The sequence below is a fragment of the Rhamphochromis longiceps genome, linkage group LG15 (genome assembly GCF_057381845.1).
Source record: "Rhamphochromis longiceps isolate RC_006_pf linkage group LG15, R_longiceps_female_GT1.1, whole genome shotgun sequence".
Taxonomy (NCBI): domain Eukaryota; kingdom Metazoa; phylum Chordata; class Actinopteri; order Cichliformes; family Cichlidae; genus Rhamphochromis; species Rhamphochromis longiceps.
This window is the reverse complement of record NC_140571.1, coordinates 9,216,582-9,230,315: the sequence shown is the minus strand read 5'-3', so window position 1 is coordinate 9,230,315 and position 13,734 is coordinate 9,216,582. Positions and strand designations below refer to the sequence as shown.

General features: G+C 40.1%; 1 protein-coding gene across 5 annotated transcripts; it reads right to left on the bottom strand.

The window, feature by feature from the left end:
- Positions 1 to 758: 758 nt before the first annotated feature.
- Positions 759 to 11,424, bottom strand: znf513a (zinc finger protein 513a). 5 transcript variants are annotated; one of them, XM_085382464.1, is made up of 5 exons: positions 11,289 to 11,424; positions 10,392 to 10,501; positions 6,966 to 7,100; positions 3,245 to 4,006; positions 759 to 3,134 (listed from the first exon to the last, which is right to left on the bottom strand). In XM_085382464.1, the coding sequence occupies exons 2-5, from the start codon at positions 10,429 to 10,431 to the stop codon at positions 2,176 to 2,178; spliced, it is 1,896 nt and encodes a 631-aa protein (XP_085238590.1). In that variant the 5' UTR covers positions 10,432 to 10,501; positions 11,289 to 11,424; the 3' UTR covers positions 759 to 2,175. The 5 variants fall into 5 exon arrangements, with proteins under 5 accessions (XP_085238590.1, XP_085238589.1, XP_085238592.1 ...); XM_085382463.1 differs by having other exon boundaries at positions 11,247 to 11,383; XM_085382466.1 differs by having other exon boundaries at positions 759 to 3,128; positions 11,247 to 11,383.
- Between the last annotated feature and the right edge of the window lie 2,310 nt (positions 11,425 to 13,734).

Sequence of the window (13,734 nt, the reverse complement as noted above, 5' to 3'; positions counted from 1 at the left end):
ACAGTAACTCGAATAACCACTTATTACAACCAGCATCTGCAGAAGAGCATCTTTGATCGGACATGATGAACTTTGATGTAGATGGGCTCCAGCAGCAGAAGACCACACAGAGAGCCACTACTGTCAGCGAAAAATAGAAAAATGAGCAACAATTCACACTGACTCACCAAAATTGGACAACAGAAGATCGTCTGGTGTGAGGAATCTCAACTTCTGGTGCAACATTCAGATGATAGGGTCAGAACCACAAAAGCATGGATCTATCCTGCCTTGTATCAGTGGTTTATGCTGCTGGTGGTGGTGTAATGGTATCGGGGATATTTTCTTGGCAGTTTGGAGCCCCTAGCAACAGCTCGCCATTGTTTAAATACCTACCTAAGTATTGTTGCTGACCATGTCCATCTCTTATAACCATATTTCACCTTTGATCAGATGCAGATTAGATGATTAGTTTATCTGTATTTCTTCCCAACCAGTATATTATATCCAGTAATGGTCTGTTGATAGGATTTTATAAATACATTTGTTTCTAAACACAGTCAAACCAATATAAACCTGTTGGTTTATCTTATCCTTCTGTGGAAATAAACTCTGGTAACCAGTAAACACATCCTGATGATCCAATCAGTGAACATATACAACATTCTCAAACCAGATTATGTTTGGTTATTTTGTCCCTTTGTCTTTAGGAATGTAGATGCCTGTGTGTGAAAAGGTCACAAAGATCTGAGTAAAAATCAGAAGTCTGACATCTGACATTCAATGAAATGAATTCCATGTGTTTATTTCAAAAGTTCCTCACTTAAGGCATTTATGAGACACTGCATAAAGACACAAATGGCCACTTGTGGGATGTCATCACTAATCTAAAGGTACAATGCTCCATCATGACACGGCAAGTTGGCGACCTGTCAAACATCTCACTTGCATAAAACAGTCATTCACAAAGAGTAAATCTGAAATCACAGTTATTATTCCCATGGCAAGCAAATAACACACCACACATTCAAAATAAGACTCTTTAAAGTATGCACTTCTAGCAGTGTATAAGAGCCACATTAGAAAAAGAAAACAACCAATACACACTCACATGCTTGCTAACAGTGTCATCTTTTTTTTCCTCAAAACAATAAAATAAAATTCACAGTAATCACAAGTGAGGTGATTAAGTGGTTTCCTCTAAAAAAGAAGAACCTTTTGAAAACAGTGAAATCATTTAAATCCGAAATAACTGATATGTCATTGTAATACTAGTGTTTGGGGCAAAAAAAAAAAAAAATTGAACAGCATGCTCATACATTTCATTTTCACTTGTATTTTTTTAACCTTAATCCAAACTTGGAAATTGCAGCTATGTGTGTAAGATTGTGCTTTTTTATTTTACCGCATACAGACTGAAGATGAACTTTCTACATGATTTTGAGTCCAGTTTTAGAATAAAATTCTATTCTAATCTGTTCTTTACCATAATCTGAGCATTTTAGCACCAAATCAGAGGGATGAGTTAAGTGTTTCAGTACTATTAAATAGCACTTTTATAGTAGTACATCAGTACATCAAACCAAAGGCAGAGCTTGTTGCTGAAAGCAAACAAAGCACAGTATGGCCCGCTCAAGGACTCATCTCTGCTTAAAGCTGCACTGTGTAGTTTGGGAAAAGTAGAAAAACAGAACACATGTCAAAATAACGTCTGTCTCCTAATGATGTAAGATGTGAAAAACACAATCTTGAACATTCAAAGAACTTCATCATGAAAACATTTCAAAGACTACACAGTGCAGCTTTAAAAGTCCAGGCAAATAGTTGCATCAGTTCCATGTAACAAGGAATATTTGGTAGTGTCCTCGTCAGAACGAACAATCAGATATGTATTACAGTGTGAGAGGAATATTTTTACAGTTAGCCTACTGTGTGTTAACATATAGAATTAGACAGGGAGTGGACTTCCACAGAAAAAGAAGTCCTTTAGTCTTGACATGAAAAAACAAAACAAAAAAAGGACTAGAAGACATCAACACATTATCATATTTGTGTGAGATCCTACAAACGAACAATTAGCAGCCTCAGAAGACATCTGACAAAACACTGAAAGACGGACACACACCAAAACAATATAAAGGCTCTGTGGAAATCAAAGGACAACTTGCTGGTAGCTTAGTTTTGCTGAGTTAGAATTTATACAATCTCAAGTTTGTAGCATGAGTGTATTGTCTGACTCCCCTCCCTTGGCATGTACTGCATATCGACCCCTGCTTCCTTTCTGTGAGTTTGAAGCCCAGCTCCCATCCCTTTCCTCACTTCCTGCTCTTCGTTGTTGCCCGTCATCGGCACTTTCACCCAGCCGTCTGTGGCCAGGCCGTGCTTCTTCTGGTGTCTCTTGTAGTTGTCCCAGTGGCCCGTGGTGTAGCCGCACTCTTGACATTTATAGGGCTTCTCCCCGGTGTGCCGGAGCATGTGCCGCTTCAGGTTCATGCTCTGGTTGCAGCTGTAACTGCACACGGCGCACTGGAAGGGCTTGGCGCCAGAGTGCACCCGCTGATGGCGCTTTAGGTTGGCCAGATTCCCGCACGCGTAATCACACAAATGGCACTTGTAGGGTTTCTCGCCGGTGTGCACTCTATGGTGTCGCTTGAGGTTGTCGAAGTGTGCTGAGGCGTAATCGCACTGTGGGCACTTGTAGGGTTTCTCGCCGCTGTGAGTTTTCATGTGGCGTGCCAAGTGGTTAGGGTAGTGTGTGAGAAAGGGGCAGGCGGCGCATGTGTAAACCTTGTCACTGCGCTCGCCGGGGCTGTTGGGAGATGACGAGGAGTCTTTAGTCAGCATTTCGAGGGTACACTTGGCACAAATCTGGGCCGAGGAGCCGTCCTCGTCTTCCAGGACGATGCCACAGAGCCGGCAGGTAAAAGGGAAAAGTGACGGTGGGAGGCCGCTCCTGTCTGCTACACCTCCTCTTGATGCTCTGCTTTCGCTGCTGCCTGTCGTATCCAGCAAGGGTGGAGGTTGATGACCCGGAGCTGGATTGGAAGCTGCTATGGGGGGCGGAGATGCTCCCTTTAGGCTATCAAAGGCTGACAGGTAGTCGCTGTTCTGGGCTGCCAAAGTCAGGTTTGACGTTGGCCGTGCAACCTCTGTAACTTCACAGTCAGATTAGACAGTTATTAGGCATCAAAGATGATTTAAAGACATCAAAATGAGCTTTCATGCATCAGCACTGAGCAACTAAAGTAAAAGAAATGAGACACACCTTTGCCTGCAGCACCAGAAACCTCTTCTCTCTGCCCGGTCCCTTGCCTCTTCAGACTGTTCTGGCCACTGGTGGGTCGTGACGGTGCGTCCTGCCCCACCCCCACACAGGGTACATGCATGCGCTGGTGCCTCTTGAGGTTGCCGAGAGAGCTGCAGGCAAAAGTGCAGCTGTCACATTTGTAAGGTTTTTCCCCCGTGTGAATGCGAAGGTGTCTCTGGAGGTTCACCAGCTGAGCCGAGGCGTACGTGCACAGCGGGCAGTTAAAAGGCTTCTCCCCATTGTGCGTCTTCATGTGGCGCTTCACGTGGTTGGCGTAACGCGAGGAGAATCCGCAGAGATGACACGAGTGCATTTTAGCCGATTTGTCCTCGGCTGTCAGCGCCTTGTCACCCATCCCATTTCCCACCTCTTCGCAATCAAGCTGCATATTAGAACCTGAGCGGATACCGCTGATGCTTCCAAAAGGTGAGCAGAAGTCCGTACTCTTAGCTTCCCGAGAGGCTTTGCAACATCTAAGGCAGTACGGGCCAACGAGGTCAATGCCAGGTCCCAGAGGTTCATCACGGAGCTGTCCGCAGCCCCTGCAGGACAGGTAAGGAGGGAAACTGGGCTCAGACTGGGTCGCTCTGCCTTCGTCTTCCCTCCCATTGTCCGTCGTGCTGCGCGAGTTGTCCGTTTCACTTTCCATGCTCAGCTGGCTGTAAGTAGAACTCTCATCACCCAGAGGATACACGGAGAAACCGATCTCGGCAGCAACTTCTGTGCAGGGAAGACAAGAGAAATATTTGATTAGGCAGCTCTCAGAGCTGTGCTTACATTTACATTTGCAGCACTGCCTGTATTAATCAGTATGCAACTCTAATTAAACGGGTAATATGACTGAGCTTAAGAAATCTAAGGAAAGAGAAACTACAGAAGAAGAAAAAAGAAGACAGAAAATGAACATAGTACAGTTCTATTCTCAGGTATCTGTTATTAATCTGTATTATTCAGGCATGCTGGCTCAAAAGAGAGCATGACTTTTACAGAAATCCAATTTCATAAGGAATCATGAAATAAACATATAACTAAAAGTTTAAAATATACAGTCTTTGCAAAAAATTGTGAAATACGTCAACATAAAATGCATTATTATTCAGAAAACTTAATCCCTTAAGTTTAGAAATGTGCCGTGACTGAAAGTGTCACAGGAAAAAACGCCAATATAATATGAAACTGACTTTCGTCCTAAAATACGACACGCTCCAATAAACTTATTTCAACATAAAGGGAAAAAAATGAATGAAGTTCTTTTTATACGGCTGGGGATTGATACAAAGGAAGCGTAAGGACATCTGAAGGCACCAACCCACTGTCAACTCACTTAATCACTCAAAATTAATGGACACAATTTAAACAAAAACCAGCAATTACTAAAAAGAAGACATGCTCAAACACATCAAACTGAGGGAAGTAGTGAATCTCATGAAAACGCTTCATACTCACAGAGCTGCAAGGTTAAGTGCATTTTAAGATGTTGTAAATATCATCTGAGAATATTCAGACATCAAAGGAAAAAAAGAAAAAGGAGAGAGATATTGTTTCCAGAAGGGCAGAAAGAAAAGCTTCGGGGCAGAGCGCTCTGTGGCTTTGTCTGATACGTCGGAAAGCGAGAAGGCCAGGAGACCACCTTCCGTCAGTGAGGCTGAGACGAAGTGCGAGAGAGGCGAGAGCTGAGGCTGCCCTTTTATCCTGGCCCATGGAAACCCCTCGTGGATGATTACCGAGCCTAATGATAATGATGATGACTATAATGGCGAGGCTGCTGCTTCTGATGATGATGATGATGATGATAATGATGATGAGGGTAGATGATGAGGGTAGATGATGATGATGATGATGATGATGATGATGAGGGGGGAAACGATAATGGCAGTGGGGTAGTGGGAGCAGAGGCTGCAGCAGATGACGATGATGATGATGATGAATAAATGCCCTTTTATAATGGTGTCCTTGATGGTAATAGTCCTATTTTTATGACCCCATATAATAATGGTGTCTCAGTTCCTTTCTCTACTTTTCCATTTTTCAGATCACTCTGACAAAGAGGCATGCTGGGAAATGTGAGCTGATAGCACCCATTCTCTTACTGATTCATTGTGGGACAACACTTCATTACTGACAAACTGTACAAACCTGTGACCCCGGCACACGGGGAAAAAAAACAGAGGTGGCTGATTCTATTTAATATGCTATTTCCATGTTACGTTTATATAATCAATTGTTTTGAAACAAATCTGCTTCACACTGCTCCGCTGCTGAAATACAGTATAAAGACCAAGATGTGTGATCATCCAGTCCATTTAGTGTTTAATCAGTAGTCTAATTCTATGAAATGTGCACTGAGATCTTTATAAATAATGAATTTTTTAAAAACGACACAAGTAGAAAAGTAAAAGTCACTAAAAGAGCAAAAATTAGAGGATAAATAGATGAGCAGATACAGTGAAGGATGCTGGTGCACAGACAGTTCAGCCTTGTTGCCTTTTGAGAACATGCTAGCATTTCAGCAGAGTACTATCATTGGCTAACAACTGGTGAATGGCACTTTATTAGCCAATGAGCATCCACTGGCTCATCGTCCTTTCTGACTCTAATAATGATCAGAATTTAGAAAATTAACTTATTACTTTAAAGTCATCAAAAAAGCGTTTACTGGGGGTGATACAAGGGATATTTTCCCACAACTTCAATACAAACAGAAGCCTTTTATTACAACCAAAAGAGCACCCCCTGCTGGCCGTTACAAAGAATGCAAGTTTTACGGCATTGGCTTCACTTTTTCGACATGCAAACTACATTCATTTTACATGGTGTCTATCATTAATCACTACGATTTTTCTGAAAGGAAACCAAGGTTTTTATATACTCTGCATGATTTGTTTAATGTACTTTTAACTAACAGTTACTGCAACTCACTACAAAGTTTTTTGTTATGTGGTGGGAGGCTTATATTGTATTGTGCACTATGATCGCTGCTGCTAACCTTTAAATAAAAGCACTGCACATTTTATTTCTACGCTACATTTTATCTGTTTTATACTTATTTTAATGAGGCACCATACAAAATATAAAAGTACTGAGGATGGTAACAATAAAGAGTATTTTGGATCATTGCCGTTTGCATTTTCTTTAACTGAGAAAGCCTTCATGGTTTCATGTTCACGCTCCCAGTGCCGCATCAGACCTTGTTTAAGTTACTAACTTACTATGACTGCCTCTGCTTTGTATTAAACACAGGGGGCTTTTATTGTGAAATCATCACAAGAAATGTGGTTTATTTAAGGTTGAAAAAAAATAATCCAAAAAACAAATACACAGATCGATTTGGAATGAGCCACTAATGCTACAACCCATATTGGCCCCTGTAGGTGTACTGTGCACCATTAGGCCAGTCTAAGGTAATGCCTTTTTTGTTTCTATTTAAAACAACCATCTCAGCAATACTGAGATGAACCTGCACTATACCAACTCCCTGTGCATCATAAAATACCCTGTGGTTACATTATTTTTTTACTTCTTTATTAAATCATCATGAGTTTATTTGGTTGCACTGTGTGCAGATACAGCTGCAGTGATGTTACCAACCACAGAAACCACAGGTATCTACACAACAAGCAGGAATACAACAGTAAGGATTATAAACTTTAGATTTATTCATAAAAAAGGGTTTACAAACCTGAGAACTTTTCCAGGCCTAGAATCTTGTTGTCCTGATCAGGATCATCAAACTCAAGGTCTTGTCCTAGAAGGAAGTCTGTGTCTAAGGGGAGGTTTTCTGGGGCTTCAATGGCTACATCATCTTCAGAATCCACTACAGTCACAGAGAATCAAACATTTAATCACTAATATCACTTCTTTACAATTTAATTATATTTTACATAGATATTTTTCCATTCATACTTTGTTCCATTAGAAAGTTGAGCTGTCTACACTTTTTTATGTAAACATCCCATGACAATCATGATATCTCACTCACTATGAACATGAGCCTAGCCGAAAAAGGTTTATGGTAAGTATACTGCCTTAAATCAACCAGGGAGTGATATTTCCCTCTTTTCTTTCTTCTCTTCTTTATTATTTGGTTTTGGGGATGCTAGTTTTGAGCATTTATAAAAGCATGATACACTATATTGCCAAAAGTATTCATTCACCTATCCAAATAATTTAATTCAGTTGTTTCAATCACTTCCATGCCCACAGGTGTTTACAATCAACACCTAGGCACGCAAACTCCTTTAACAAACATTTTGTGAAAGAATGGGTCGCTCTCAGGAGCTCAGTGAATTCCAGTGTGATATCGTGATAGGATGCCACCTGTCGTGAAGTTTCCTCGCTAGTAAATATTCCACAGTCAGCTGTTAGTCATATTATAACAAATTGGAAGCAACTGGGATCAACAGCAACAGATGCTGAGGTGCAAAGTGCACAGAGGTTGCTTTTTACAGAGCCAAACATTACAAACCTCCAAACTTCATGTGGCCTTCAGATTAGATCAAAAATGGCTTCAAGGTGTGGGGTTCCATGGCCGACATCACCAAGTGTAATGCAAAGCGGGGGATGCAGTGGTGTAAAGCACGCTAAAGCTTAACTGCTGAGCAGTCGAGACATGTTCTCTGGAGTGACGAATCATGCTTTTCTGTCTGGCAATCCAATGGACGAGTCTGGTATTGGCAGTTACCAGGAGAACGGTACCTGTTAAACTGCGCTGTACCAAGTGTAAAGTTTAGTGGAGGGGGGATTATGGTGTGGGGGTGTTTTTTAGGAGTTCGTCGGCTCCTTAGTTCCAGTGAAAGGAACTCTTAATGCTTAAGCAAACAGAGAACTTTTGGACAATTTCACCCTCCAAACTTTGGGGAACAGTTTGGGGATGGCCCCTTCCTTTTCCAACATGACTACACACCAGTGCACAAAGCAAGCCCCATAAAAACATGGATGAGCAAGTTCGGTGGGGAAGAACTTAAATGGCCTACACGGAGTCCCGACCTCAACCCAATAGAAAACATGAACAGAGAGGCCAGCAAGCCAGGCCTTCCTGTCCAGTGTCTGACCTCACAAATGTGTTTCTGCCACAATTGTCAAAAATTCCCATAAACACTCCTAAACCTTTTAGAAAGTCTATCAGAGGAGTTGAAGCTGTTGCAGCTGCAAAGGGTGGGCCGACATCATATTAAACCCTATGGATTAAGAACGGGATGTGACTAAAGTCCATATGGACGTGAAGACAGGCAATCAAATATTTTTTGGCAATAGAGTGTAGTATCTATTTAAATATGGCTTTAAAAGCCAAAAGCGGAAAATCAGAAATTTTCTACCCCACAACAACAACAAAAATATCTGCAAGCAAACAGATGGAGGTTTTTTTTGTACTACAGTTACAAGTAATGATGTGTGAAATTTTAACTTGTTTTTTTTTTTTTTGATGGAATCCAAACTGCCATCGCACAGCTGTCACTCTTCAGAAAACTAGAATCAGGCCAGTTGTAGGGCATCAAGCTCAACAGCCCATTTTGGTAACTCTCCTGTACCAGCATCTTGCTACCATCTACTGGTCATTTTTGCATTTGGCACATAAACAATAATGTATGGTAACTGTGTGGGATGATTCTACTTTTACATTTTAAATGAATAGGTGGATAATAAAACATCTCCTTATGGTGTTCTGGTCAAAAACTCCTTTGTCCCACACGCCATCAGACTGTTTAACTCCTCTCTGGAGGGGAGAGGGAGGGGAAACAGGAAACAGGAGGACAAAGGAGGGGGGAACAACTAAGCTGTAGTGCCTCTTCACCTCACTGTACAATACCTTGTGCAATACTTTTTGTAAATAGTCAACAGTGCAATAGACTCAATACTTGAAATGTGCAATTCACTTGTATTTTTATTTTTTATTCCTATTTATTCTATTTATCCCCTTTGTATATTTTATTTATATTTGTCTCTGTATTTATATATATATATATATGTGTGTGTGTGTGTATATATATATATATATATATAACAATTCTGTAACTGTAACTTCGGTCGTTGCTGTGCTTTTTTTTGGAAGTCGAATTTCCCAGAGGAACCCACCCGAGGGATTAATAAAGTTCTCTCTTATCTTATCTTATCTTATCTTAAATAAATCAAAATACTAGCCTGTGGAAGAAAGCCATGTGAAAGTTAAAAAATGGCAGTATAATTAGGACTGTGCAATTAATCACATTTGAAGTTCAGTTATAATTTTGGCTTCTACCAGCTATCAAATCCATGCCCTCAGGATAAAATCATCATTTTGCTAAAAAAAACAAAGGTAACCTGCAATATCAATTAGAATAACTACTTACGTTATGTTATGTTGTTAAGAGAGGTTAATGCTGGTGGCATTAAGTTTATGTTACAGTTTAAACTCTTTCTAATGCATCCAACTGCTAACATATGGGTTTGTTTCATGCTAATTCAGCTACTGTTCAGAATAAGACACAGAGAGGAAACATGCAATTTTCTGCCATTAAATAACTCGAAATATCTTCTTTTAAAAACACAAAATAGCACTACATCAATGGGAGAAGCGACTTCAACATTCACACTACTACTGACATTTGTTCCAGCACCGTCTGTCAGATTTCAATTCCTTAAAAACTCAGAGGTGAGCAATAAAAGAGGATAAATGTAAAAATAAATAAATAATCAAGACACATAGACATAGATTTCATTTAAAATGCTAAAGTTACAGTCAGTGTGGAGGAGGGATGTCAAACTCATTTTACATTGTGGCCCACATGCAATTTACTTTGATATTAAGTGGGCTGGCCCAGTGAAACTATGTAATAAATGTGTAAAATTACAGAAATAAATCTGATAGTTCATTGTCCAGATTGTCTCAAATTATAAAATATAAAGTTCTTGTTAGTTCAGAGCAAATTTCATTGTTTTCTTATGCTTACTGTACAAGAAAACAAATGTAAACCTCCTTCACATTTTCCAAAGCTACCCAGTGGGCCTGACTAGAGTCTTTGCCGGGCTAATCCTTGACACACCTGGTGTGGAGTGACAAATAATTCTAGGACTGTGGCTCAGGTCTGCATCAAGTTCCCAACATTAAAAAACATCTCTGAATACCTACACTTCACTGGCTGTGGATTCTGTTGTTTTTTTCTTGGCATCTTCCAGTCAGCCTCTCTCCTGTTTGCAATGTCCTCTTGCAGACTTCCACAACTATCAGCTCATTCTTGCCTGGAATATTTGGAAAGTAGTTCTCAGCATTTCTACAGATTCAAGTACAACGTTACCATACCACGTTAATCGAGGGATATAACTAAAAACACGTACAAACCTATACAAAATATAATTAACATAACAGGAGAATTCCATTAACATACAAAAACTAACAGGCCAACTTTCATAAAGTGTGACGAATCATGGGCATAAGAAAACAATAATGGTTTGGATCAGGATTTATTTTTATGTATTTTAATAACACCAGCTGGGGGGACATTACATTGATATTAACATAATCTAAATTAGCACTTTATTCAGTTATGGTGGCATTATCAAATTCTCGTAAAGATAACCAACACTGGCAGGACACTGGTGAATCGGGGTTTGAGCTGGTGCATGTAAACAGTATAAGTAAAGACCACCAAGCTACTTAAACAAAATGGCTAGCCCATTAGCTCTGGTGCTGAAACCCGTCAGAGGAAACCATTCAGTCAGGTAACAAATTAAGTTCAAACATGCCCGTGTGTTGCATGAAGCTGGCCATGTCAGTATACAACAAGAAATGACAGTAAGATCTGAGAAAACTGGCGGCGCACAACCTTACGAGTGTCTAATCAAAGCGCGTCCTCGTCAGCGCGTAGTATGATTGACAAGTGCCATCTTTACTTAGTATTAGCCGGGAGCTAAGCATGGTAACGTTCAGCTAAATTAGCTGGGCAGCTAATGTCAACTTCACTAGTTAGCTTTCGAGCTAACTTACCTAAAAAACGTAAATATTCCTGTCGACTGAGATGGTTGTTACCGTCGGTTAAAACGCCATTAGGTGTCAAGTGTTTCTCCCTAAATGTCCAACGTCTGGAAATCCGCCATTTCTTCATGAGCTGCGGTGACAAAGAAAGGCAATTAATGGTATTTTTCATAACTTAATTGATTTTCTGATTCGCCTGTGATCCAGCGGTAGCAACAACAAAGACACTTCCGGCTTACGTCTTTCAGAATAAAAGCGGCATCTCCGCTTAATAGTAAAACTTATTTCGCCACAAACGCTCGTATATACGGGCCAATTTTTTTAATTATTTTGCTTGGAAAATAGGATACATGCAAATACATTATATAAGGTAAAGACGGAGCTTTGGAGTCACATTTAAATATGACCACCTTTAGACTTTAATATAACCTGAACTCTCTTGGGCAAACTTTTCTTTAACGTTTCTTCAACTTGTCTTCAGGAATAGCTCCTCAGGCTTCTTTAAGGACATTCAAAGATCTTCATTGGATGTTGGCTGCCTTTTACTCCATTCTGTATCAAGATGATCCCATACTGTTTCAACATTGTTGAGATCTGTAGTAGTAATACTTGCGCACCCTTAATAGCTGCACATCCTCTACAGTGAAAACAACAATATAACAAGGTTTTACAGTTTACAGTACAATTGTAAACACATATATTTAATTTGAGCTGTTTTTATGTAGTAGAAAAACTGAAAAATTCAGTTAATGTGGTCCTTTAGTACTAAGTCCGGAGAATCTTTGCTGGAGACATCCCAGAATATATCCTCATGTGGCATTTTACTTTGATGGTTAAGGTGGTGAGCACTTTTGCCCTTGCATATAAAAAATGCCCCATTGATGTAAAAAGGGATTGAAGAAAAGGTAATAGCATATAATTAATTTATTTTTCATACCTGTGAAACTATTCAGTGACTTCTTGGGTCTTTTTTCATACATTGTCACCACAGAGATACGCCATCCTGTCATTGTAGGAATAAAAAGCTCAGATTTCTTGCAATTTCTAGCCTTCTGTTAACTTGGTGTATTGATAAGATACGAGCTGGAGTGCAATGGCCGTTGTTTTGTACTTTTCAAATTTGAAAAGCTTAATAGCTTGATAGCTTAAGCTATCTCACTTTAAAGCAGTTTTGTCAAAAAACAAAACAAAACAAAACAATAATTCACAATATTCGTTTGTTTCTAGTTCTTTTTGGTCTGTGATACGTCGATTTACCTTTTACTTTTCTGACATTTTATCAATTTATCTTTATTGTTATTATTAATTTACTGGTCTGGTTAAATTTAAATCTGCAGCACGTAAAACGGTGAAGAGCTTTGAGCCCTCTGCCTTTATTTTGAAAACCCAGGCGCATGCCGGATGTTTTATTCCTTGCGGGATGAATCTTGACTCCACACTCCATTGTAAAGGCTGCACATCTCTCGCCCTTAGACGCTTCCGTTCCGAAAATAATTTCCGGCTGCTGTACCTCAATGGATTATAGTAGTTGTAGTTCTTGTGTATATAGTTGCGACGAGGAGCGTCATGCTTGAATTGTTTTACAGTACTTAAAAAGAAAATTATGTCTGGTTACAAAATGATCACAGATCCTACTTAATACCATAAAGTTAAGTCCACTGGCCAAAGGCTAACAGCTACTATGCGACTGGCATCAAATAGAGCTTTTAGGAATAGTTATGTGACAACTAAAAATTATTGGGAGGTCTGAGGAGGCTAGAAACTGTGCAGTTTGGTGCTCTATCTGTGCAAAGACACACGGATACGCTGTCTGTTACCGATAAAAGCAGTAGTAAAACATTAGGATATAAAGTACAATACAAAGTAGGTCAATCAATCTCTCAGTTTCTCCAGGAAGCTGGATCAAAAGCCTGTAGACTTAAATGGGACTTAAATCTAGGTTAACCGAGAAAAAAAAGAATAGAGAGTACATTTGAGTACTTCCCCATCAACAGAAATTGGAACTTGAAGAAGAATTCGTGTCTGCAGAGTGGGCTGCAAGAAATCCCAGAGAACAAAGAGAGTGTGGTTTCTCTGGAATCAAAAATAGAAACAATCACTCAGTGGACACAACAGTAAGCTGTCATGTGTCACTATAAATGACCAAAACCACATAAACAATCTGCCAGGTTAATTGGGACAAGATGTCAAAACGGGAAAAAAGGAAAAACAAAGAAAAGAAGAGGAAGGAGTCCTGCATGTAGACTGCTTTGGCTTTATATCTGAAACGAGGGAGAATGTTTTTTTGTTTTTTTTTATGGGACTGGGCATTTATGAATAGGAGATCCTGGGATTCTGCGCCATGTCATTGGCTCGCATCTCTGCAGTGTGCCTCCCCTCCAGGCCGCCGCACAGAAAAGCCATCAGGCAGCTGCTGTAAGAGGGAAGGCTTTCCTCACTGCGGATCTCCTTTCCTCTGCTCGCCTCTCAACCGGACCGGTCTGGACCACAATACCCACCC

Coding starts and splice junctions, on each gene's coding strand:
- znf513a (XM_085382464.1), bottom strand. CDS start 10,431: ATGCCAAGAAAAAAACAACAGAATCCACAGCCAGTGAAGT. Junction 4,007..6,965: donor AGGCCTGGAAAAGTTCTCAG/GTTTGTAAACCC, acceptor TTCCCTGCACAG/AAGTTGCTGCCGAGATCGGT. Junction 3,135..3,244: donor TTCTGGTGCTGCAGGCAAAG/GTGTGTCTCATT, acceptor CTGACTGTGAAG/TTACAGAGGTTGCACGGCCA.